The sequence below is a fragment of the Ammospiza nelsoni genome, chromosome 7 (genome assembly GCF_027579445.1).
Source record: "Ammospiza nelsoni isolate bAmmNel1 chromosome 7, bAmmNel1.pri, whole genome shotgun sequence".
Taxonomy (NCBI): Eukaryota; Metazoa; Chordata; class Aves; order Passeriformes; family Passerellidae; genus Ammospiza; species Ammospiza nelsoni.
The window spans coordinates 19,439,012-19,466,132 of record NC_080639.1 but is presented as its reverse complement, the minus strand read 5'-3'; the positions used below and the strand labels follow the sequence as shown (position 1 = coordinate 19,466,132).

General features: G+C 41.7%; 2 protein-coding genes across 5 annotated transcripts in view; both read left to right on the top strand.

The window, feature by feature from the left end:
- The window catches only part of RAPGEF4 (Rap guanine nucleotide exchange factor 4), a 142,788-nt gene extending 135,417 nt beyond the window's left edge, over positions 1 to 7,371 (top strand). For all 3 annotated transcript variants that reach the window (XM_059475808.1, XM_059475807.1, XM_059475806.1), the window contains 2 exons: positions 2,860 to 2,914; positions 4,436 to 7,371. In XM_059475808.1, the coding sequence (XP_059331791.1) occupies positions 2,860 to 2,914; positions 4,436 to 4,563 (183 nt within the window). In that variant the 3' untranslated portion in view covers positions 4,564 to 7,371. The remainder of the gene's footprint in view (positions 1 to 2,859; positions 2,915 to 4,435) is intronic.
- A 9,296-nt stretch (positions 7,372 to 16,667) lies between these two features.
- Positions 16,668 to 27,121, top strand: part of MAP3K20 (mitogen-activated protein kinase kinase kinase 20) — a 92,431-nt gene continuing 81,977 nt past the window's right edge. For both annotated transcript variants that reach the window (XM_059476158.1, XM_059476159.1), the window contains exons 1-2: positions 16,668 to 16,780; positions 23,416 to 23,605. In XM_059476158.1, the coding sequence (XP_059332141.1) occupies positions 23,447 to 23,605 (159 nt within the window). In that variant the 5' untranslated portion in view covers positions 16,668 to 16,780; positions 23,416 to 23,446. The remainder of the gene's footprint in view (positions 16,781 to 23,415; positions 23,606 to 27,121) is intronic.

Below are 27,121 nucleotides of genomic sequence, written 5' to 3'. Positions count from 1 at the left end.
ATAGAAGACAATCTAACTTATCTACGAGATTTGGGAATGGAAATTTCACTTTGTTTCATAACCTGTTTTTCTGTTCACTTTGTACCTTACAAAAAGGAACTGTTAGGAGCTTAGACATTATGAGACAGTAGAACAACACTTGGAAAAAAAGTAGTGTGAAAAGAGCTCTTCAAAGATACATAATGCTTCAGAATCTCCCCATTGGCTTGTGATGCTGTCTTTGGACCACATTTATTCAGCCTTAACACTCAGTTCCTCATTTGTTTGTATTTCATCATTGCCATGATAATTCTGAATGCACAGATAGAATCACATCATTCTCAGGAAAAGGCAAAGGAACCCTTTAAAATGAAGTCTTTCAGCCAACTGAAGGAAGCCAGGCAGTTCAGCCTTTAACCAGAAGTCAGACAAGTCCATTGCCACTTCTATTTTTCCTTGCCTAGAAGGGCCCACATAACGGCAAATTTGAAAATAGCAAAAACTTTTTTAAAAACCTTCACCACATACCCATATTTTTTCTTTCAGTACAGTACTGCATTACAGTAATTATTCTGGATGTTCTGCTTTTTTTGAGAACAAACTCCCCACAAGAGAAAAAAGAGTAAAATTATTCCAAAGAACACTTTTTTGGATAAATCTAAGTTTTCACATATGAAGGTAAATAATGATAACTCCAAAGATAATTATGAGATGAGGCTTCACAACCTAAATACTTACGGGTATGAAAAATTAGGGTGTGTATTAACAATCCATCTAGAAAGCATGTCAAGCAAAACTAGCTATCTTCCTGAAAATGAGGTGTTCTTAGCAAAGCTTCCTTTGAAGATAGACAGTCTTGAAACTTCATTGTGTTGGCTGGTGCAGTTCAGCTTTATGATCTCTCCTTGAAACAGTTATTGTAGATGAGTATTTTTTGAACTGGTATAAACCAAAATAACAGCATTGCATTACAGAGCCAAATATGAAGCTGCAGAAGTGTGAAACAGTCATTTTTATATGCTTGTGTTGTTTTGACTTAGATTTGATTGGGTTAGACTGAAAAACCGACACTGTTGCATGCAGTATGTTCGGTCTCAGCCCAGTTACCCTGAGTATTTAAGAGGTTCCATTGAATTAGTGGAGTTTATTCACATGCTTAATGCTAAGCACCTGTGAGGATGTTTGCAAGGTAAGTCCCCTAGAGAATCTGCATAGTAATAGTGGCTTGAAGAGGTATGAAAATTACATTAGGATAAAATTTACACTTACTTGAATTATACATGTAGATACATGTAACTTTAGGAACAACATAGCAGATCCAGATCTGGATTCCCTAGGTCATTTGGGAAAGTGTGTTTTAGAAATAGCATATTTTAGATCAGTTTCATTTGCTAATATGAGGTGTAATCCACAAACATTTAGGACATCATATATCAGTAGCATTTCTTACGCTGACCAACCAACGCATTTTTGTATGCTCGATGGTACATTAAACTGTGTGAGATTATCCATTGTGTGTGTAAGGGATGTCTTACATTGGTGCTTCCCATTCTGGAATAAGAGATTTCACAAGCTTAGTTAATTTGTAACATTTTCATTTAAGATTATAATTATGATTTCATTTAAGATTATAATGAATTTAGAGGAGCATATGCCCCAGGCTTTCTTGTTGACTAGTAAGAGATATATAATTCCATTTTGTGAGAGCTTATGGCTAACTAGCTTGTTAATCTCACACAAATTTTCCATAATGTCTGAAGCAGCCTGGTGAGAGTGGCTGCGTTAGAAGATGTCACTGTGTTGGAACACAGACATTAGAGTCTGATAGGGAGCAGCATTTCCTCCCTTTACTTTTTTTAAACAAAAGAAACTGAAACAAATGTCCTTATTACAGGGATTGAATCAAACTATTTAGCTAACTGCTGAAATTTCAGTTTATTTGACATTATGTAGAACAACTAATTCTGCCCCATACTGGTGGGTATATTATTTCTGTGGTGCTAATCACAGAAACCAGTTAAATTTCTACAGTCCAGAACTAATGTTTTGCTGTATGAATAACCTTAATTTATTTTCTTAAAATCTGTTGTAAAATAACATCTGGTTTATCACAGCAAGTGTATTGATTGAAACTGAATTGAATGAAATGATGGAGGTTTTTTTGCTGAAGAGGAAGCACAGCCAAGAAGGACTGAAGTGACTTCTGCTTTTTTTTGGTGAACGGTCAGTAGAAGGGTCCACCAAAAGTGAATCCACTTTTCAGGTTGAGTGAGATATACTTGTGCAAAGTAACACTGTGTAACAGGTCTGTTTATGAAACCTGGCTGCAGGCCACAGTACTGACAGTGGCCTTCTCACCTGTGAACCGAGCATTCTGCCAGTGGAATCACCCTCATGTGCTTAATTTTACACTGTCAGCTTCCAGGAGAATGCATTTTAAACTCAAGTTTGTATAAAAGGTGAAAGCTCTTTAATTGCTGAATATATTCTAGAAATGGCCTTGCTGTTAGGAGCTGATAGTCTTTAAATTAACGTGTATATACTCCATGGTATTCCTTTTACTTTTCAATATGGTAAGATGTTATCAAAGAAATGCACATTGAAGGGGCTGATTTTCATTCTTACTTAGGTCCTTTTACAGCATTCAAGCAAGGGAAAGAGTTCTCTGAGCGCATGTAAATTATACTCATGCTTATTTAAAGCCTGTGTAAATGCAAATCACACCCTATACATTAAAGTAGCAGCATTAAAATTATATTTTCATTCATATGACTGCTTTTATTGGCATGTGTCTTCACACTCAGGCACAGAGGTGCTTCGTTTGAATGCTGATGAAATACAGTGCTTGTTCTCTGATTGCATCCCATCTTTTCCTTCCAGCGCATGATTGCCAACACTGTCAGGACAGTGAAATTCTGCCGAAGCCAATCTTTCAGTAAGTGTGTTACAACACCTGTACTGTCAGCATTATCATCAGTAGCTACAGTAATTACAACTAATTCTGTGTGTACCAGAACTGAAGAGCCTGCTTTCCAGTGATTCTTCCATGTTTGGATCCTGTGATGTTTCACAGGGTGAAATATCCTTCAGGAAGCTCTAATAAACCCCTTCTCCTCTATCTCTTTTCCATGCATGTGAAAGAGCTAAATATCTGCGAGGTCTCTACCCATCTGTCACATTAGAGCCAGTTGAAATTAGACACTGGATTCAGAAGTGGTTGAAATAAGTCTAGCAGGCAGCAGCACACAAATAGTTGCTTGGATAAATGCTGTTTTAATATGAAACCAGTCTGGAGACATGACCTTTGTAAATGACATAACTGCATAAGGCGGTGAATTTAAAACCTGTTTGTCAGTATAATTACCAGAACTTCCTTGAGGCCATTTAAGATGACAGAGCTGTATGGTCAAACAGGCTTCTCTGTGGGTCTCATCCCATCGAGCTCCACTGTCAGTCTCAGTCACATGGGCATTTCCTCAGCACTTCATCCATTTTGACTCACAGTACCCTTCCTCTTTCTCAAACAACAGAATAATATAAAACTATATTTTTATAAAAATAGTTTCTTTCCATATGAGTCAAAGCTTAACTGTAGAAGATCTGTACAAATTTCTGTAGAACGGTAGAAATTAAGAAAGATTTTTTTTCATCCATAATCTGGGTTTTTCTGGCTTTGTGTCTTTAATTTTGGTGTATTAAGCACAAGTGAGACCTCCACATACATAGAAATGGAAGCAGATTTTCATTATACATGATATAACAAAATGTCAGTATCTAGATCTACTGGATCTAAATTCCTTGGGTTTTGTGTGTGTATGTGTAATGTAATGTAGATGTCTCAGTATAATATTTTAGTTGAATTTAAATTACCTAACACATATTACATTACACTGTAAGCTGTTCCTATGGGGCTGAAGATACTTAGACTTTAACTCAGTAGTATTCCATAACTGCTGCTGGAGTAGGTGTAATGGGGTTAAGAAATGTATACAGGTAGTGAATTCTGAGGCTTGAATGGGGCAGCCACTAAGCACTACATTGATACAAATATCTAAAATGAGAATATTGCATGAAAAGAGGCTAAAATCGGTTACAAAATTTTGAATCTGTGAAAGTTCCTGGTTCAAAAGCAAATGAGCAGCTTTAAATTGTACTTGTTAGCTGTATAATATATAGCTAATGACTGATAAGGTGATATGTCAAACTATAACCAAGGGCCATCAATTTTAGTAAATGTAGCCAAGGATGTCCAAAAGAAAAGTTAATTTGTGGGGGTAGTAACCAGAAAGACCATCAGATGCGGAGAAAAGGTTTCCAAGAGAGCAATTTCTAAATATTTCCTTTTTAACTCGCCAGGATCTAGTCTTTCCTGTGACAGCTGGTAAGGAGTTGTGCATTTTGTTCAGGCATTTGTCCATTTATGTGTATCAATCCTACATCATTTCTCTTTCACCAGATCCTGATGCAGCCCTAACTAATAAAAACCATCAGGATGTTCGGAGCTACGTGCGGCAATTAAATGTGATTGACAACCAGAGAACTTTATCACAGATGTCTCACCGACTGGAACCGCGCCGAGCATAAACATTTGAAGCAATGATGAGAAACGATCTTTTATCCTCTCAAGGTCACTTGTTAAGAACTTCACTTTCTCTGCTACTGCACTGCCACTACAAAAATAAGCAAAAACATACCATAAGGTCTTAGGCAACGCACAATGTTCCAGCCTGCTGGAGAACTTTGGCTGAGGAAGAATTTATGCACTGTAGGTGTATGGGTGGCCATGTTGTGAACTATTAATTCATCTTAAGGTGTAGTAAGTGATATCTCATACAGATTTTAAATAAAGGCAAAAGATAGAATAGTTAGTGGGAAATGCACAAAAACTTACAACAGTTCTAAGGTAGGTAGTGAGTTCTTCTCCCTAATTAAGAACCTGTATTTTATGATTTATACTTCAGGTCAGGACCAAAACTGATCGTCAGTTTAGCTTTCTCAGCTGGTCTTGACCTCAACAGAAGATGGATGTAAGGATCTGATGAAATAATGTAGGTTCAAGAGCGGTCCAAGGTACAGTTCCATTCAGAGAAGACTTACAAATATTTCCATTTTAAATACAACAAATACTAAGAAAAATTCCCAGTCTTAATCATACTGTCTACTACTACAAGCAGTGTGGCCATTTCAGAAAACTGACAGGACTGAAAATATTTGAATGATAAATAGCTTAATCAGTGTTTACATTTTACTTCCTTCTTTTTAAATTACCAATCAGGTTTTTACAAAATTCAGTTAAAAAGTAAGGTCATTAAAATCAATAGCATTAAAGGTAGCAAAGGACTGGTTCAAAAAGAGCACAATATGCACAAATGGATTTCAAGAGAATATTTTCCTGGACATTAAAACCTTAAACTTCAGCTAGAATTAATCATGGCTGGTTAACACATCTTCTGGTCTTACACATTTACAAATATCCTAATTTTCAGCCAATTGTTTGCACTTTCAATAGACTGTAAATAAATGTCAATTCATTATGTTCTAGAATATTTATTTATGTAATAGTTATTGTGCCAAAATAATTCTGGTTTATTTCTTTTGTTTAGCATGTTATGAGAGTACAGCTTTTGTCTTCACACTCTGTGCATTTACATGTAGAAGTTGTGTGATCTATCTTTTCTGTAAATAACATGCAGTACCTTATTAAATGTAATTGCTGGAAAGGTTTAGTCACTGGCCTTATTTGCACTTTCAGCTTCAGTCCTGCATAAATACCAATGCTGCTAATTGGCTGATATATCAAACTTGGCTTGTCATTTGCTGGGCCTCAAACCCACAGCTGGCCTTCGTGCACTGAGATGGACGATGAGATTAAAGCCAGTCAGATCCATCCCTGCCGCGGTGATGACGGTCAGGCAGTGACGCAACACCACCGCCTCGTTGGCTCATTTGTTTCTTAGGAGAAAACATTTAAATTGGAATGGTTTAAATAAAGGAGGGATATATTCTTAATTTTAGCTATCTAACTAATTTGTCCTTCTCAGTCACTAATGTAAGCACTACACGTTATCTTATCTCGGGCAGGTTTTTACCTCAGGTTGGCAAACTCAAGACCTTGGCTAACAGGGCACTTGAGAGACCTCTGGGTTCGATGACCATGGGGAGGTCTCTCAGGGCCTGCAGCCATGAGGGGAGGGGGGTCTGACATGTGCCCTTTCCCCTCCTGAATGCTCCTGGGGATGGCTGTACTGCTGCTGGGCAAGCCCAGATGGCAGCCAAGTGCATGCCAAGGGAATGACGATTCCTATTGCATTCACACTGGTCCTGCGCTGTGAAGCTGGATGTCATAAAAATTATTAAGCCTGAAATTAGAAGCTGCAACTATTATCTCATAATTAAGCTTCAGAGATGACCTCATTGATATAGTCTACATTTTGCTTTGGACACAGAGCATATTATTTTTGGCATTGAGCAGGACTGTGTGGAATCAGTATACACATACAAATTTTTTTATCTATAAAAATAATTACATTCTTTTAGTCAAAACATAAATTCTGCAAAAGTTGAGAGTCACTGAGGAAATGCTGACACAGAACCACAATCTGTTGGTACCTGCATTCTGCAAAGGAAAGAATTACACAGTTAAGAAATATTCTGCAGCATGATGAAATAATTTATTTTAACTTTGCTGTCTGACTAGAAGTTCAAGATGATTCAGAGGAAAACCAGCTAATAATATAGAGACAAATTTGTGTCTTGTCATTTCAAGTGAGAAATATTTATTTCCATTTCTGCTGTTTGATGAATATACTTCATATGGCTTTTTCAGATGCAGAATCTTCCTAGAAGCAAAGTACGCAGTAGAACAAACTACAGGGAGACAATGAATTCAACAGGCATTTTTATCTTTGCAATCAATTGGTAACATTTCTGAGTTCATGATTTTATTTGTTCCAGGTTTGTTCCTATTGTTTGGACTTTCATTTATTTCTATGTTAGATGGTTTATAAAGCTGCCAAGTTTTGGCTTGGCTCTGCGTATAGACTAATTCTTCATCTGTTTAGTATGTTTTTATCCCCTTGGTTTATTTTTTTTTTCCTTAGAACTTCTAACTGTTTTACGTATTTGTTGCCAACAGTCTCTATCGTGTAGTTGTATCCCAGTGATACAAAGAGAGGTTTCATGGCACCTCCATGTCAACAAATGAATGCAGTTTACCTACTCAATGAAACAGGTATCTGACATTTTTTAATTTTCCAATAAAGAGTGCTGTATAAATAACAAGTGTTGCTATCTCTGTATCTAACTAATTCAAGTGGCTCAGATAGTTGCTATGGTTCTAATCACTGTCTAAATACCTAGAGATTAGATGAATAAAACTACCTTCTGGCTCTAGGACCTGTCCCAGGCTCCCTGTGTTGACTTTACAACAGGAAGGCAGCTGCCAATATATTGCTCTAGCTGTAGGAAGTCTAAGCGACGGTTGCACTAGAGTGGAGAATGAATAGGAGCTCAAGAAACACTGAAATGTCAAAACATCCATCCTGACTTCACCCTGTGCTGGCAGCTGCAAGTCACAGCTTGTTCCTGCCTCACTGAGGGCACCGCCTTGCTGCTGACTCTCCTATGGTCTGCAGGCCTGGCTGCACAGCGCTGGGCAATCCCCAGCCCTGCTCTGCTCATGGCCATCCTGGTTTAGGTGCACCACTTGGTCTGGTTTTGGCCCATGCCAGCTATCTTTGCAGCAGAGGATCCAGCCATTACTTATGGGGGATCATGCAGCCAGGCCATTTCCAGGGGAAACTACAGAGCTGTCTGTCCTGGCTTTGTCCCGCCCCCGCAGTCCTCCAGTGGGACCCAAGGTGCTCTGCACCTCCATCTCAACCATTTGCATAAACAGCACAAACACTACAGCACAGCCCCCTCCTCACTGCAACACTGCAGGCTGAATGAACATAAACCTGTTCTAAATCCTAATCAGGATGAGTATGCCTGAGGGTCACAGGCCATGCAGTGACTGGTCCCTGCTGCTTGGCCTCAGGGCCCAGAGCTCCTGGTCCTGTTTTATTTACTGGCGGAGTCATAACTGTAGTATGAGTTTTCAGATGAGATATGACCAGGAGGCAGTGTCCATAATATATATCCACTGCTGGGGACCACTGAGCCAGGGTGGTGACACCTTGGGCATTTTTGAAAATGTTCTGCATTACAGGGCTCCACCATTGGCCATGTGTTCTCTACTACTGATGCAGCAGTAGAGAACACAAACTCTGTTTAGGGCTGCAGAGCCTAAAGAATCACAGGGTACAGCTCTCCCTACCCTGGCACATTTCACTATTGTTATTTTGTTAGGATTTCTTTTTCTCAATGACCAGGCCCAGTGCTGACAAAAGCAGGAAAGAAAGGTTAAATCCAGGGAAGCTTAAATCCTGTACACCAGGAGGCTGCAACTGTTTGGTAAAGGCAAAATTAAAAATATTTTCTATGGGCATCTTGTTCAAACCCACTCGGCTGCAAAGATATAATAGTGACAGATAAAAGAATTCTAATGTATTTGCAGGACTCTGCAGATGGAGGGTTTGGGTTCTTTCTTCCTAGGTAAAATATTGTGAGGGCACACAGTGTCTTCAGACCAGGTACAAAGAGAGACAGAAACAAAATGTTTCTTTTCAGAGACACTGGCAAAGCAACCTTTTAAGTACAAGAAGTTTAAATATAATTTAAAAATCTTACAAAATAAGTTAGAGTGAAATCAAAAGATTTAACGTTCAGGGGTACAAAAAGAGATAATGAATTTTGCTTGGGAAAAAAAAAATTAACAAACTTATAAATCTAAATTGTTAACACAGCTTCTTAGTAAGGTCAACTGCATAATATAAAGCACCTTAACCTCTTCCAGCAATTTTTAAACACCATGCAGCTTAAATAGACTACTTCTGAATTCGGCAGTATTTCTTCTGGGAGCTCTGAATGCAAATCAAGAGGTAATAGTAGAAGGAAATTAAAAGATGTGCTATTCTCATTTCATTTTTTGTACTGATAATAAGGAAAGCAGCATAGAGTGATATGGCAAAGTGAACCTCTAACTTCAATAGCTTTTCTTTCACTGTTAATCTGAAATGCATTACACTCTGCCTTTTCAAATAATCATAATGTTCTTTACTGTAGCCTGCATTAAAGTTTAGCAGGCATAAGCAGCAGCTGTCACCAGAGGTCAAGGTACTAGCAATCAAAGAAAATAATGACCAGATTAAAAAGTTATCATTAAAATTGCGAAACCAGAAACTACTTTAGCAGCTTATCTTTGGAGCCCTGCATCCAGAGCTGTAGCTGTGCCCATGGAATCCCTGGCACCCCCAGATGTCTCCCCACTGCAGTGTGGTGGGGCTGGGCAGCCCTGGGCTGGAGGGGACCCTCACCTTTCTGCCTCCTCTCTTACAGAGGTGCAGCACTGCCCCAGACTAATTCCCACAGGACAGAGAGCTCTCTGATGTGGCTGGTGGCTAAAACCTGACGGCACGCTTCTCACTGTGGTCAGTGTTAGAGGAGCACGCAGGGTACGGCGCTGCATGCTTGTACCTCGTGCTGTCCAACAGCACGGAGAGAGTGGCTCCAGCCCCACCTGCCCTGTGCACTGTTTAGCAATTACAGCCCTCAGACATCTTCTTACTTGCAAATCCACAAAGGAGCATAATCCAACCATGGTCTTGGTGGTTTATGACTCAAGTGAGGGGGGGACTGCTGTAGAAGGGGAAATTCTTAAAAGGGAGAAAAGAGCATGTACAGCTACAAAATCTATCACATCTAACTGCTGACGGGTATTTCACAAAGGGTTGCTTTTTAATAGGCCTGGCACTCAAAGGTAATTTCTGAATTCAAAATAAACTCAGAAACTGACATGATAATGCATAAAGAACGAATAATTACTGACGCAAATTGGAATATTTTTTCTTGGAAACTCCATGTAATAAAAATGTGACACATGGGGGTACTGGTAAGAGCTTGACCTTTATTTCCTGGCCCTAATCCATTTGGGTCAGAGTGACAAAAAGCAAACCCTTTCTCACATGGTAGGGGTCAGCCAGTTGTGTTTAATTTTTTTCCTCTTTTTGCTTTCAAATGCAAATAAAGCACATTACCAATGAAAATAATGATTGTAAATGAATACCTCAATTAAAGGAAATTTACATAAAGATACGTAGGATAATGGTAGCAGTAGATATTCCAACATCCTAACAGACAATAATCCATTTCTTAATCAACTTCTGTCAATAATCATAAGCTTTCTGCTCTCCATGGTTTCCTCATTATAACACCACCTCTTGTGTTTTTAAATAGTTCTTTCTTAAGATGCTGTCCGAGCCAGCAAGTGAACCTGCTATCTGTATTTGCCGAGTCTTTGTGTTTTTTCACAGGTGTACATTATTTCTGCACAGGACTACTGTCGGCAGCATTGTGGATGTTCTCAGATAACAGAGAGACTGTTTTGCCTTGGGTTTTCTTTAGATGTCCTCCTTCTCTGTAGGACTGACCCTTGAGGGCTGCAGTACTGGCAGGTTGCTGTCTAGTGTCTGTTTGAAATACAACATTTCCTTCCATTTGTAATTCCTGCCCTAGTGTTTCTCCTGTTCCTCTTGTCTGGCATGTAACTCCTTTGTGGTGCTCCTGATCAGTCAGCACTGTTGCCAGAAACTAGTTACAGGTTTACAGGGATTTTTGTTTCCTTCCTGTCATAACCAGAAACTGTTAATAGTGTGTTTGTGTTTTGGGGGAGTTGATTACCTTTATTTGGAATCACAGGAAAAGGGAGTGAGATGATACAGCTAAACAGATTTATCTACAGCAATGGCTTTTCTGAGGCAGTCTAATATTATGGACAATTTCTAGTCTTATTTAATCTCTAAATACAAAGAGAAAAAATATGAGCTCTCCAATAGACAGATTTGTTTCTAATTAATGTCCAATGGATTATGTAAGTAGCAAAAAAATGTAAGCTACTGTACTCTACAGTACATCATTAAAAGGAGTTAATATTTTCTTTGTAATTCAAACCAATTCTCTGCCAATGGTGGCCAAAATTTTCATTATTCCAGTACCTGCATTTACCTTAGAAGAAAGGTAAATGATTTGGTAATAATTGGTTTTAATAAGGAAAATATGATAATATGCTTTAAATCATTAGTTGAAAGTTCTGTGTTGTTATCTTCCCTTGGTGGTCCCCAGAGGTGGTGGAATTGTGCCTGCCTCTCCCCAAACTCTCTGTAACTGAGCAATCTATTGGGAAAAAATTTAGAGAGAAATGAAGGGATTGTTGCTTCAGTGGAGCTTGGAGTGATGTGGATTAGAAAACACAAATGGGCACAGCTTCAATAAATTCAGTACAGTTCTAAAATAAAGAAAACATGTTAAACTGTATTACATTTTAGAGAAAAAATCTGCCAAAATTAGAACAACAAATTAAGTCCATTGGACCAGAAAATTTAATATAAGAAGGAGTATGAGCTATATATATATATATATATATATATATATACAATTAAAAGTATGTCATGAGCAGAATGCTAGTGAGTGGATTACAGCTGAGTATAATGATCAGCTAAAAATTGTGGTGCCAGAAAAAGATAAGAAAATCACTTCTTTAAAACAATCGAGAATTGGATTTCTTGTTAATATTTTGCCATCTCATAGCTATCTCATTACTAATTATATTTACATTTTTGTAGAAGTTACATGTTCTTTTTACACTGAACACATGCCTGATCAAAGACAATGTACAAGTTGTAACATGCCAGTTCTGAAAACCATTGTGCAAAAAGCAGGTACTTGATCCACACCCTTTGCACATATTCACATATTCAAATACATATTCTGCCACATGTCTCTGTTTAATCTTTCTGGTCTATGTTAAATAACTGTGTGCTTAGTACTTTTACAATTAATTGATATTTAATAGTATATTTATAATTTCATGTTAAATACACCATATAGGCACTTTCATAAAATCCTTATTTAAAAATTAAGGAAAAAAAACCCAAAAGGTAAGAAAGCAACAACTAAGATGGGTCTCATAGATGGATGATGGTTGCTCTTTTTTAATTTCCCATGAAGGACAAGAAGAAGCCATTTCCCACAGGACACCAAAGACTGGGCTGCTGAAGCAAACAGGAATCACGGTCTCGGCTGTGCGAGCATGGGGACTGCATGTAGCATCATGCTGGTGTCTGTGGGTGTACACTCACTGCCTCATGTACACCAGCAATGGCAAGACTGCCTCTGAGCCAATTCCAAAGACAATTCCTTAGATTTTTCCACTTGCTATCACCCAGAAAGTAAAAAGGTAGCTTATTTTGGCTTGCAGTTGTCATGCAAGTTGTCTTTTGGCATGCAAGTTGTCTTTGAAACCAATGAAACCAATCCTGCTAGTTACGTTTTGGGGTGTAACTGCAGAGGTGTGTGATTGCAGCATGTGTAGACATACCTGCACGTATTTCAGTGTGGAAAGCAAGCAAAAATAATGTAGAGAGGGCTTTCAGGTGAGCCATTTTTCAGCTCTTCCAGATCCATCACAAACCTGATGGAACAAATGGCATAAACCTAGTGACACCATGTAGTTACAGCTAACATTGCTCAAACCAGCTAGATTAACACTAGCACACACTAGTGCTACATGTTCTACAGCAGGGTGTACAACCTTCCCAGTATATCCCAGGCATGACTTCCACCATGTTTTCCAGCCAATTTTTTAAGCTAGAAATGGAAGCAAGCCATAGCAACCAAAGAAGCGGTCGTGCTTCAAAGAAACTTCTGTGTTAAGCCTGAGATGAACTCTGGGCCAGTCTTGAAGGAGAATTGAAAAATACAGAGCAGGTGTCCACCTCCAAATTATCTGTGTCTAGAGTTTCACATACATTTTAAACTGGCATGAACCACTACACTGCTAAATAAGGACTTCCAGGCTCCATCCCCTCTCAGCTGCATTTATCAGCCCTTGCTCCTTTCCTGCCTTTGTGCTGGCACAAGTCTTTGTGCAATTGCCTGATGACCTGCATTCTGCTCTGAGTGAAAACTGATTTGTTTTCTCTGCAGTAGCTTCTCCTGCACAGCCCAACTCCCTGTGCAGCCATGCAAACACCATGCTGGCAGAAGGTGAGGTGGGCAGCACAGCAGCAGGAACAGGGCTCAACAGGCAGGGCAGGGCTGTGCCTTGTGCTTTTGGCAGGCAGGATGATTTAAATCACCTGGACATATGCATGACACTGTATTTTCCGTGTTGAAATGTGGTAAGACATCATTACACAACCACATCTCTTTACACAATGAGATGTAAAGAGACAATTCATATGAATCTTTTCAACTCTAAAAGTTGCTAGAACTGCCTTTATCCTTTGCCAATTTTTGTGGCTTTACAATAACTTTTGTTTGCTTTTAAATATTTTCTTTTACTGCCTGTCCCATATCAATTGAAGAAGCCTAAGATTAGGATTGAGTTCTCCAGAGGTAACTTTTGAGTTTCTCTGTTTGAGTTTGCTGCCTCAGAAAAGAGGGAAAACATAGCACCAATGTGTTGGCTCACTGTTCTGTACAGTAAGCCAATACACTTAAGAAATTGCCATTACACTGGTTTCTGATCTTTTCCAGCTATTTTTAATTTAATTTTCCTGACGACGGAAAAACAACTTGAAAATATCCAGTCTCACTAGCCAGAGGGGAGAAAGAGTACAAGCCCAAAATGCATGCTCGAAACCTTGTTGTAATAGTTTCAGCTTCACCACTGGGGCTGGACAGTCCTTGTGCAGACTTTGCTTTCTCTTACTTGTCCTCTACTAGAGCAGGTGCAATTACGGGATTTAAAAAAGTGCCATGTTAACACATTGCCTGGTGCAGACTCTGCACTCCTACTCTTGAAGTAGGAAATATTAACCACCCCCTCATTTCTCATGTGCTACCAGAATAGTTTATTTAGGCCCTGCAACCAGGGCTTAAATTCAGATATGATAAATCCCTGCTCTACAGATACGCAGCCATGGAAAAAATGCCCAGACAAAGCACAGTAGGCAAGAGACCTCTGAATGCATGTGCTCAAGGAAAATGCCTATGAAACAGGTGATTTAACATTCAAAGAGATTTTTTAATCATTTGACTAATTGGCAATTTCCTCTGGCAGGAAGGACAAACACTTCAGTTACAGCATTTAAAAGACTAAGTATGTGGTACCTCTTCTCCTCCAGAGCTTATTCATGTGACTTGTGTTTGATATTTGTGTGTTCCTTTAAAATGTGGCACCTTTGACTGGAGGCTTCTCCAGGCTCATTACATATCAGTTCATAAGAATGTACAAGCGCTCTCAGATCAGACAAGAAGTGTCTGAAACTGCAGTGTCCAGGGGAAGCCAAAGCATGCTGACCTCCCTCACTGCTTGTCCTGCCAATATTGAACCTATCAGGCAGGCAAAGGGGGGTCACAAGGGCCTGCTTTTTGATTTTCTTACTGTCTTTACATTACTTTACTTAGCGCTTTCTGCACTGAGTGCTTAAGGTCTTGCTGAACTTTACTCCTACTTTTATAGTTCAGTGAAATGTTTTATTTTAAGCACAGAAAGTATTAGTACTTCTAACAGATATTAGTATTAGCTGTGCTGAACTAATACAACATGGGGGGAAACCTCTGATATCCATTAAATAATTATATTTCATTAATCAGTAAAGTGTTCTTCCATGATTCACCTTGATACCATACATCTTTGAGATGTACAATAAATGGATATGGTTCAGTGGGATGCTGCACAGCTCTGTGAATCATGCAACACAACTGGTTTTATATGGCAGTTCTACACATGCATTTAACAACAGTAAAATATGAGAGACAGCAAGGAGCTGCAATTCTCCAAAGAATATAAAATCTCAATGTACAGTCAGCAGCAGATGACCTGGGGAGTTCAGAGTAAAGCAGTGCTAGGCACTGAGCCTTGCACGATAAATGGTATCATACAGAAGATGTGCTGTCCCAGCCACGCCATGTTCTTACCTCAACAGAAAAATTGTTTGCTCCCCAAGTCTTTTGAGTCTCATCCTTTAAGTGTGACAAACAGTAATAAGATGGTTCTATTTGCAAAAAGTTTTCTGCAACAGCAGAATACCTCAATGCCATTAAAATGTTTGGATAAGAAGCGGTCTGTATGGCTGTTTCATTTCTGACCAGGGCAGCCAGGGAGTATGTATGAGGGATTGGGGGGGGTGGCTACAATTGCAAGTCAAGTCCTCCTCTTCTTCTATACTCCTGAAAGGAGGACTGGCTGTAGGAGCAAACCTGCTGCCTTCCTATTCCTTGGAACCTCCAAATCCTCACCCACAGCATCATGGTAATCCCAAGTGACACCCAGGACTTAAATATGCTGCTTCTTGGGAAAACACCATCTCAGCCCCCATGGCACAAGAAAATGTGCGGGGGGTTTTTTGTTACCTTCATCTGGTCATTTTGGTAAAAAATTTAGCCATACTACTTGTCACGGAAGCAGGAACCCTGGAAGGAAAAGCTTGTGCTTCCAAAGCTGTGGCCATGGCAATGCAATCCCATGCCTGGACTCCCTCCACCTGCAGTGGTTGGGCTGCACCTGTCCAGTGGAAACACTCGAGAGAACAGGCCCTGCTCAGTCCAGAGGCTCTTCCCAAGTTTGGCACAGCAGACCAGCAAGCCAAAAGCCACTCTGCCAGACGCTGACCTCCCTGGGCAATACAAGGCAGGAGAACCAACCCTGTCCTGGGGTACATCAAGGCAGAGCATCGGCAGCCAGGCAAGGGACATGATTGTCCTGCTCTGCTCAGCACTTGTGCAGCCTCACCTCGAGTTCTGGGGGCAGTTTTGGGCACCACAATATGAGAAAGATATAAAGCTCTTAGAGGGTGTCCAAAGTAAGCCAACAGCGATGGTGAAGGGCCTTGAGGGGAAGCTGTGTGAGGAGAGGCTGAAGGCACTGGGTCTGTTCGTCCTGGAGAGGAGACTGAGAGGAGACCTCATTGAAGATACAACTTCCTCATGAGGGGAAGCAGAGGGACAGACACTCACCACTCTGTGGTGACCAGTGACAGGACCCAAGGGAATGGCCTGAGGTTGTGTCAGGAAAGATTTACATTGGATATTATTAAAAGGCTCTTCACATAGTGTGGGGTTGGGCACTGGAACAGGCTCCTCAGGGAAGTGGTCACAGCACCAAGCCTGACAGAGTCCAACAAGCGTTTGGACACTACTCTCAGGCACATGGTGTGGTTCTTGGGGCTGTCCTGTCCAAGGCGAGGAGTGGGACTTCATGGTCTTTGTGGGTCCCTTCCAACTTAGTATAGCCTGCGATTGTGTGATTCTGAGAAGCTGACGCTCCGTCCCGCTCGCCTCACGCCAGCCCCACCACAGCGCTCACGGTGTGGGTGAGGGTGCGCAGGCCGTGAGGGGCCGTACGACAACGCTCCTGTCCCAGGCCGGGGGGGCCACGCTGGCCTCCGCCCGCCGACCCCGCAGCCCGAGGGGCCGGCACCGCCCGCCGTGCCCCCGCACCGCGCCCCCTACAGGCAGGGCACCGCGCCGCCCGGACCCCCGAGCTGGCGGCGGCCGCGCCTCCCCGCGGGGCCCGGCGCGGAGCGCGGGGTGGCGCCGCTGCGAGGCGGTGCGGGGGCGGCGGCGGCTTCGGCTCCCGGCACCAACCGGAAGCGCGGGGGACGGAGCGGGAGACGCGGTCGCGCCGGTTGTAGCCTGCCTCGCCGGCTCCGGGATCGGCGCCGCTCGGGTCCCGCCAGCCCGGAGCCCCTCGGGAAAGGTGAGGACGGCGAAGCGCCCCCCGCGGAGGCAGCGCTTGGGGCGGCGGCGCGGTGGGCGCGCATTCGGCTGGGCGGAGGGAGGCGGCGGGCAGCGGGCCGGGCCATGGGTGTCCCCTCCGGGTTTGACGTTCCCCATGCTGAAGCAACTTCAGAAGCCCTGTGAAGGGAGGCGGCTGGCCGGGCACACGACCTGACCTTGCATCGCCTTGGTCTCGCCGCGCCGGCCGAACGCCCCCGTGGTCGGCGGCGCCCACGCTTGGCCGCGCAGTGGGACGGGGGTCGGGAGATGAGCCGTGCCCCGCCGGGAGGGCAGGACAGGGCAGAGCGCAGCGGTGGCCGGGCAGCACGGCCCCGCGCGAGAAAGGCGCCGCCGGCCGCCCCTGAGCACGGGCAGCGGGACACGGGCAGCGGGACACGGGCAGCCGGCGTCCGGCGCTGCGCTTGGCCACCCCTGCGCTCCTTAGAATGTCTTTCAAATGCGGCGCACCTGCTGCATTTTGCTGTTGTTTTGGGCTTAAAATCCGTCGGGTTGGGATTTTATTCCCTCCGTTTTCCTTCTTTTTTTAAAGTAAGCTGTCGTTGTTTGGTTTTGCTGTGTTTGCTTAGGTTAGCTTGTTTCCAGTAGTATGGTCTTTTATTAAGCTCGCGTGTGTGAGCTATCTATTACCCTGTATCCAGCATGCTCTGCTGGGAGTTTTAGCGACAGAGCCATCGGGAAAGCCGTGGATCATTACTTTTTCTAAGTTCCAGAAGCAGAAATAATTTGAAAGCACTGGATTAACTGGGTCACTGCCCGAAAACATCATAGCTTTCTGCAGGAGGCATGTGGTTAGATGTTTTCAGGACTTTGTCCTGGAATTGTAAGTCCTCTGAAACCGACTTATTTTATCTATCCGTAATGTGCTTTGCATACCGGTGGCATTGTGTTAATAATGGTAACCCTGGAGAACCTGGCTCACTGTGAGGGGAAGACAGGAACATGGACAAAAGTGAGGCCCAGGTCCTGCAGTCTGGCCTGTGCCAGGACCAAGCGGCACGTTCGGCCTGGGTGCAGCCTTAGCTGCCTTGTCTTTATTGAGAGCTGTTGTGTGTGTACTACTGGCAGCATCACTTACAAGGTATAGTGTAAGTGAAGTGACCACTTTAGGGGTTTTCTGAGAGAAAATGTTTTTTATTCAGTGTGAAGTCTTTATAGCCTTCAGTCTCTGCCGCGTACACAGCTTGGCTTTTAAGTGATTCTTTTCCTCAGTACTCAAACTGTTTAGGTGGAGTTGAGCCTTTTTTTTTTGTTGCAATGGTTACATAAATTAAAACAAAATTAGAAATGTTATTAATGGAAGTTAAGCAGAATTCTTAGGTTCTGACAAAGGACAGGCTCAAATGTTGTTGAGTCTGTAACTAAGGTAGGTAGAGCCATGCCTCCAGTCTCACCATCTGCAGGACTGCTACTCAGTCTGATTAAGAAAGTTTAGGAGTTGAAGGGGTTGTTGGCTTTATTTTAAGTCATTGGGAGATTAGAAGATTACAATATATTTAATTTGGATTTGTGCTTGGAGTTTGTTTACATCTTATCGATCAACAGTTCATGATATGATTAAGGGTTTTTTTTATTTATAAAAACTTTTTTTCTGCAGCATGTTTTGTAGCTCAATGTCACTAACTCCTTTTATGTTTTCCATTTGTACAAGACAGTGGTTAACCATGTTTTGGTGTTTGAGAGTGGGGTTTTTTTGTTGGACACTTTAATTTTTTTTTTAATATATATTTTTTAGACTGTATAAATATACTGCTGAAAAAATCCAGGTTGGTATGCTCAAGGACTGCAGGCCTTGTTGGATACAAAGGATGGTTTGGCTCTAAAAATGGATGGTCAAAGATCCTGAAAGCAAATGAGCTGTTTTGCCAAATAAGGAAACTTGGCACATTCAGCTGTGTATTTTAAGATAGCACAAGTGTGGTGTGCTACTACTTTATTGGCAATATGTTGGCAGTGTGCCTTCTTGTAAGAAGCACTGAATCCTACTTTGTGGAACCACACAGTAAAGCGAGGGGCAGGGAGTTGCATGGTTGTTTCCCATAATAAATTACAAAGGCTGTTCCTGCAGTAATTGAATACTTGAGCAGCGTCAGGTGCACGTGCAAGATGAGAGATGCAATTTTCGTTTTGCAGCCACGCACTAAACAAAGTATGAGTTGCAGTTACTGTGCAATTTGTAAATTATTTCCCCTCTCCTAAGTCCCTCAAGTGGAAGCTGTCTGTACTCTGGGAGCAGTAGCTGAATGACAAACAGAAGGGTCTTCTGTTTTGTATGTGGAATAAAGCAGTGTTGGGCATGGCAGCACTTCCCCTACATTGCAGTTTGTAGGGAGCTGGGAGGTGGAAGTGAATGTGCTGAGTTCTTCCAGTGTTGCTGTGCCAAGATGCAGGGCAGCCTGCAGCAGGGTCCTGTGTGCCTGTGTTCCCTCACCTTGGGGGGATCTAGAGGAAGCAGCAAATGTGAGACCTTTGCAGGGCCAGGACCCTCACATGGGTTAATCCCCTTAAGTGCTGTAATCACAAGAAGCTAGTGATGGTGGATGGTTTCCTACACCTGCATTGCTGGTGTACTGAACTGAGCTTGGGGTGACATGATGTGGTGACTTGGCTTGCTGCGAAGTGACTCTGTATAATAGTCCTGACATGTTGCATATTATTGTTAAATAATAATTTCAAATGTTAAACACTGCCAAATGCAACTCAGATCTCATACTTTTTGGTATGAAATGAAGAGCTTCCAACAGCATGCTCAAATATAAATGACTATGTGGAAAACAAAGAGCCAGAAGAAGATCTTGCAGATGTTGCTGCAAGATTACAAGCTCATGCTAACTACTAGAAATAAAACAGAAAAAGACGAAAATTCTTTTACCCCCAGGAAGATCCCATAGGAATAATTGAAATAACCAGCAGTTTAATTATTTCCTGAAATACCTGTCATTGACTGTTTCTGAATTGTCATGTTTTCATTTGATTGAGAGCAGCAGCGAAGTCAGTCAATGCAGTGTCTCCCTGCTGCACAGTGATGGCACTTCCACACCCCAAACCGTGAGTGGGGAAGGAGGCTGCGGGTGCCAAACCCTCCTGAGCTGTGTGCAGGGAGTTGCTGCAAGGCCCCAGGCCTGGAGGCTGTGTTCCAGCAAGCTCCTCTCCTGTCTGCAGAAGTGTAAGATGCAAAAAAGTGCATTGTTGGAATGCTGTGCTTGTTTCAGATGCAAGTGGAAAATTACAGAGTTTAATGAAATACCTGATTTTTTTTTTTTTCTTTTAACCAGTTTTATAAACTCAGATTGTTAAATATATTTAAAACAGGATGACCAGCTAATAACTGTGTGTGGATTTGTCACATACAATTTTCAACCTAAACAGTTGTTTTCTCAAACATAACATAGAGATTGATCTTTCTAATTGAGGATTACCTACCTTGAATCCAAAACCGTGGAGTAATGTTTCAACAGGCCTGTTGTCTCATCTAGAAAAAGAAAACGAATGCAGCCTGGTTTTAATTACAGATCTCTAAATAAAGAGTGTCTCTTGTAAATCTCCTGTACTTTCTCTGGAAAAAAAGCATCTGGAACAACCTGATGCCAACCAATGAATCATTCTTTAAATAACATTAACTTACTGTATGCTGGTGCCCTATAGTGTCTTTACAACTACCGAAAAAGAGGTTGTGGTCAGGCAGGGGTGAGCCCCTTCTCCCTGACAGCCAGTGACAGGACAGGAAGACATGGTCTTAAGATGTATCAGGGGAGGTTTAGGCTGGACATGAGGAGAAATTTCTTCACAGCAAGGCTGATTAAACATTGGAATGGGCTGCCCAGGGAGGTGGTGGAGTCTGTGTCCCTGGAGGTGTTTAAGGAAAGACTGGATGTAGCACTCAGTGCCATGGTCTAGTTGAGATGAGAGTATTCAGTCATAGATTGGACTCACTATCTCAGGCCTTGCCACCTGATTCATTGTGTGATCCTGTGATCTGCAGTTGGTTTGTTGCTGTAGGTAAATTTGAAACTGAAGTGTTTAAAGAATGAATGGTAGCTTCTGCAAGTGCTTGTGTGTCAGGCACTGCATTGTGAGTGCATGGAAATTGAGATAAAGTTTAAAGCAGTAAGGAGGACCCATCAGAAAAGTACTTATTTGTATTTGTCAGATGTCTGGTGTGCATGTTATTCTCTGCTAGTGTAATTTTCAGAAATCAAATAATTTACTAGTTTGTACAGTTGATTTGGTGGTTCTGGATGAACAATAATGTTAAATAATTTGACAGCTCTTCAAAGCTATTGAATTCAGATAGTGAAGCCCAGAAATTTCTTTCCTGGGGTGTGTTTTTCTTTTCACTTGGTTTCCTTTTCCTTCTGCCATCCCAAATAAAATGATCTTTTTTCAGCTGTTCCCACCTTCCTGTTAAATTTATGGTCTAGTCAGTGCATATGCTTTTGCCTGTGAGTAACATCACTCTTCTAGCTAATTCTGTTGTCAGTAAGGAAATTGTTCACTCGAGTGATCACACAGTGATTACCTGTGTGCATAAATATGTGCAGGGCTGTGGCCTTAAATTGCGAGGTTTTTGAGTTGGGAAGTCAATCTGGTTTATTTGTCTGTAAAGTGTCCCTTATGCTTGAGACACCATGTACAGAGCATGAACTCGGAGAAACTGCTGGAGTAAATAATGCAAATGAACTTCTGTTTCTGAAGATCTGCTAATTAAGCAGCAATGGCAAGGAGCAAAACACTGAAACTTCTCTTGGTTTGTAGGATTGACCAATTTCCTTTGAGCTTTCTCTAAAGAAAACGTGTGCAGGTTGTGCAGAAGATGACTATGGGATGACAGGAAATTACAACAGCAACAAGGTTGAAACAAGAACAGAAGGTCAGCAGGACAGTTCAGGCACTTGTATTAGGGAAGAGGCTGCAGAGCATTGGAAGAAGAGACTTTATTTCATATCCTGGTGGTAACCCCTGCTCTGACTTGCAACTCTGGGGAGAGAGCATTCATGTTCCCTCTTCGGGAGCTCTGCAGGCTGGCTGTCAGTGAAAGGCCTGAAGCTGGCTCCTTGCTAAAAAGCCTTCAGTACACATAGTAAAGTTGTCATGGTCTGGTCACCATTTATCTTTATGGGTGGTCAAGAGGTATAAAATGAAGCAGGCAGTTTCAGAGAAGGCTCTGTTATGTTGTGTGTAGAAAAGTGTTGATATCATCATCTCTCATTTGGAAAATAGCTGCAATCAAATAGTGCCAGAAATTCCTGATCTAATGATATCTTAAAATTTTAATCAGAATAGCTACACAATCAGGAGAGACAGGGGACAAATAATGCCTTTGTATTTGTTACAGAAGGGACTGGCATAAAGAGATTGTGGCAGTCAGCAGTACAAGGAGTTAACACACTTGTGTTTTAACAGCACATAACGTTTTATCTCAAAAAGCCCTATGGAATGGAAGCTCCCAGAAGACATAATATATTTTGATACTGTAATTTACCAGTGAAATTGGATGTGTTGTTTTCACCATCAACCCAAAATCTCTGGTTCTTTTTTTGTTTGTTTTATTAAAACTAATCTCTCATTTTATGCTGATAAATTTACTGTCATTAATTGCAAGTATAGTAACTTGCTGGTAATTAAACCTACTTTGTCTAGGCTGGTGCATCTGAACTGAACCCGCCACAGACTTGCAGATGATTCTGGAGTATGCCGTGTCCTGCAGTCCCACTAAAGACCTGAGCTTTCTGATCTTATATCATTAAAAAAAGAAATCTAAAATTAGTCATTGTTCATGCATTTAGGTGATAATGTTTCTTGAAATTCGCTACAGCCATAAGCTTTATCACCATGAAATCTCCGAGGAGGACATTCTGTTCCTCCGTCAGCAGATTTGGGATCATCTCCTGAAACTGCCAACACCAGTCTTGGCACAGGCTGCAGAATTTCACGTATTGTAACCCAGATGAATTACCCTGTACTTGCGCTTTGTTGCAACGTGCAAACAGATCTGAGTCACTCAGGAAGAGAGATTTACCATGGCCACGTTTTTCCACATCCTTGCACCAAGTGCTCCGGCCTGGCCCAGGGCGCACGGTGTGTGCCGAGGTGCCGCTGCTCGCTGTCCGGCCGGGCTGCCCCGTGCCTGTGCCCGTGCGTGTGCCCGTGCTTGTCCCTGTGTCCGTGCCCGTGCTTGTCCCTGTCCCTGTGCCCGTGCCCGTGCTCGGCCATCGCGGCCGCAGGCCGGCGTGCCCGGCGTGCCGGAGCGGGCAGGCGGCCGGGAGCCGGGAGCACGCTTCCTGTCTGTCCGCGGAGAAGGCAGCCATGTGCCTGCCTTTTGCAGAGCTGCTTCCTAGGTGCTCGGGAAACGTCAGGCTTGCTCCAAGGAATACTGTTAGTTGTTTCTGTACCCCAGCTCCTCCTAATAGATTGTGCAAATTATGCAGACTTTAGCATTCCCTGTTGGAATGCATGTTCTCAGTCTCTTTTCTTCCTGTGGCCTGTGGATGTTACTGTAGTGTGCTTGTGATTCTGATTTTGGGGTGACTGAACATGGGTAAGAAAGTCCATAAATCCTTGGAGCAGGTGCATTAATAAAAACTTTTCTCTTCACAGGTTTTGCTGTGGTATATTTTGTCATTATGAGATGTCGTCTACCAGTGCTTCATTTGTGCAAATTAAATTTGATGACTTGCAGTTTTTTGAGAACTGCGGCGGAGGGAGTTTTGGGAGTGTCTACCGAGCCCGATGGATTTCTCAGGACAAGGAGGTGGCAGTAAAGAAGCTGCTCAAAATAGAAAAAGAGGTAAAAGTTTACTTTTCATTCACTTTGTCTGCTGTGCTAACAACAGAAATTCTTTTCTAGTGTTTTTAATCCTCTAGGTAGTGCAGGCAAACTACATTGAGATTTTTGTTTGTTTAATTACAAAACTCTGTAAGCGATGATGCTGCAGTAAGAACATAATGAGCAGTCCAACCCTTCACTCTTGTTGCCCACTTTTTTTGTTTTGCAATTCTCCTCTACCTGGCCCTGAGGAGAGCTTGCTGCACCTGTGGAGCTACTAATTTCCTGTTGATACTACCAGCATGTTGCTAGATAGGAAGTGTCCCTGTCATTACCTGATTCCATTTTGTCCTCTTGACGTCTGTTCTGTGGTTCACATATCTATGTTCACTACAGGCTTAGAGTTGTCTCTTCCCTGCCTGATGAAGATTTTGATCTAGGGCTCCACTAACTCCTAGTTAGTCATAGCCACATAGTCGTAGCTTGGTTTTGCAATGAGGTAGTTTTAACCCTCACTGTTCTACCAATCTCCTTCCCTTGGGGCATCTTGTGACCTGGAAGGGCGGATGAGTCCTTGGCAATCCTGGGGGAAAAGGCAGAATTAACTAAGGGCACCTTTACCAGCTAAGGTTGGTTTGTTGTTTGTTTTTTTTTTTTTTTCAAAGCTTTTTAAATTTCCCTGAAAGTCCTTTTGACCCCTCAGCTTTGTACAGTTTCAGCAGAGGTGTGGTGTATGTGGTCCTCACAGTGCTCCAGTCTGCCTGCTGGTCAGCACCAGTGATGGAGCAGTGTAGAGATGGACAGCAGAGTTACTGGGCTGTTGTTCCATCATGACTATGTGTAACTTGTATACAATCCCTCGGACTGTAGGAAGACAGTTACAAGCTGGAGAACAGCAGAGCAGTGCTAGGCATAATAGACTTAGTAAGTAATCAGACACCTAAGTTCATCCACTGTGGCAGCAGCTGAGCTGCCATGATTGTGTCATGCTTAGTGATGTAATTAGCATGTTTGGTCCTGATTAAGCATATTGCTGTCTAAAATAATGTAAAAGGATCTCAAGATTTTTCTAGGACAATGGAAGATTTATACATTCTGTCCAATGTCAGTTTGTGGTGTTCTCTTTATTTCTACTATTTGTTAATATCAAAAGAGAAACGAAAAGTAAAATTTGAGTTATGCAGTATCAGTAATGTGCTCCTTAAAAATAACCTGGCTGGCAGATCTCAGTCAGGGTCAGTGAAATACCTTTATTGAACATGTGTGTTTCTGAAGGAGTTATACCTGCATGTGTGCTAGACCTGTTGTTCTGTACTTAAAACATTTTTTGAAAGTAAATTTAAGAACAATATTACTATGTTTTGTGATGGCATAAAACTTAATGGAATGGGAAAGGATGGAGGAAGAAAAATCCTGTGTATTACTTGACACAGTTGGACCATTCAGCAGAAATACATTTTTTTAAGACAGTGCAACACAAAGTTCAGCTTGGAGTAGCAAGAGGCACAGGTTGTATAGTAGGAAAAAAACCCATATGCCAGAAAGAGCTTATTATAGTGTAAGGATTTATTTAGGGATTAATGAAGACTTGCAGCTCAGTAAGAGCTCATATCATGGTGCAGTTAGGCAAATTTGGTTAATTGTTTGGCATATGCAAATCAGGGTAAAGTAATTTGTAACAACCAGGTGTGCTTTATCTTGTTATGTAGCACTGGGAAAACTGTTGTTAGGACTGTTGTTAGGCATATGTGGTTCTGTTCTGTTTAAAAGAGTGTCAATGAACTGTAAGAGCTGCCCAAGGGAATCTGCAAAACACCAAGTGGAAAGTTGGTGAATGTGGGGGTATCAAGAGGGGTGAATATCATCCATCAGGATGAGTTGACAGAAGGGGAGCAAGTGCCTTCCATCACAAATTTTTTTATTTTTCTTTGGACTGGTTATAATTTGCAACTTAAACTAAATCAGACAGGTTATGGGAACATTGGTATGGGCACTTTCTCTTGAAAGTTGTCTGTAAAGGCAGTGGAGAGGCAAGTGGTGATGCCTTAAATAACTCTGACAAGCTTTGGCAGAACTTTTCTGTCAACAACCTTAGAGAATTAAAAAGTAAGAGCTTATATACAAACATTGCATTTTCATATGGAGAAAATGGTGGGATAGTTTAATCTAGTGCATAAAGTTATTGCAGGAACTAGTGCTTGGAATCTGTAGCCAGAAAAATTAGAATGGAAAGAAAATCACAAATTATCAGGCGTGAGGATGAGTAACACTTGGCACAGACTACAAATGAAAGCAGTGAAGATGGAGGATCCTTTTCATCTGTCTTCTCATCGAGATGTCTTTTTAGACAATTGTTTTTGTCAAGTTGTTGAGCTCAACACAGGAGCATTTTGCTGAAGTATAGTGGCCTGTGCTGTACCAGAGGCCAACTTGGTGGCCAAAAGGTCTTCTGACCCTAATGGCCCTCACATGTTTACATATGTAGCATCTTCATCTGTAGTGATGGCAATAATGAATGTCTGTGGCTGGACTGCACTGAAGTCATGGTGACTTAATGACTCTTCTGATATCAATACAAAAATAACTTGCTGTAACTCTTGTGTATCTGTTTTTAGTAGGTGTTTGGATGCGTTTAGTCCAGAAAACTAATTATTCTGTGCATTTGGACGGTGCTCTCAGGCACTCTTGGGGATAGTCCTGTGTGAGGCTGAGAGTCGGATTTGATCTTTGTGGGTCCCTTCTAGCTTGGCATAATCTGAGATTCTACTCTTTCTAGTTTATTTGGAAGGAAGTGTCCTTTTATCTCCATGACTGCATGTCTTGTATTTCTGTTAACTGCTGCCAATAATCCATAACAACTGATTAAAGGGAAAATATGGGAGAGTTGTGAAAAACTTGCTCAGAGGCATTTCATGCTAGCCAAGTCCAAGGGAGCAAGCCAAGTCAATAGAGCTATGGTATCATTCTGCAAATATGTTGTATCTATGTGTCATTTTATTAAACAAGCCAATCACAACCAGTAAAGATCGTGGAGGTTTTATATTAGCCCAGGGACTATCAAGTTCTAACATGTGAAGCAAAGCAAGGTTTGTTCCAGCATCGCATATTAGAATGTGTGCTTAGAAAAACTAAAAAATACTTGGAAGAGTGTTGCTTCAACAGATTGCTTTGAAACTCTTTGAAATCTGAGAAATACTTCTGCAAGGCATTCACTTTTTTATGCAGGCAGTAAAACACAACTTTATGGGAAGAGATATGTGTATATGTGAAAAAATACACCTGAACAAGTCTGGTAGGAAAAATATATATATGCTACAAAGTCTTGGTTAGAATATCGGATGTGATACTGGGCAAGAATTGTGCTGATTAAGTACAACATAGGAATGTAGCATGAGTGATTAAATAGCAGCAAAACGAAAATTAAGTTGCCATTTTACTATCTAGTACAACCACTACAGTGGTTATACGTTTAAAGTAGGAAACAGGAGTTCCTAGTGAATTGTTTTATAGAAAATTAAGCTGTCAGCGTGATGTTTA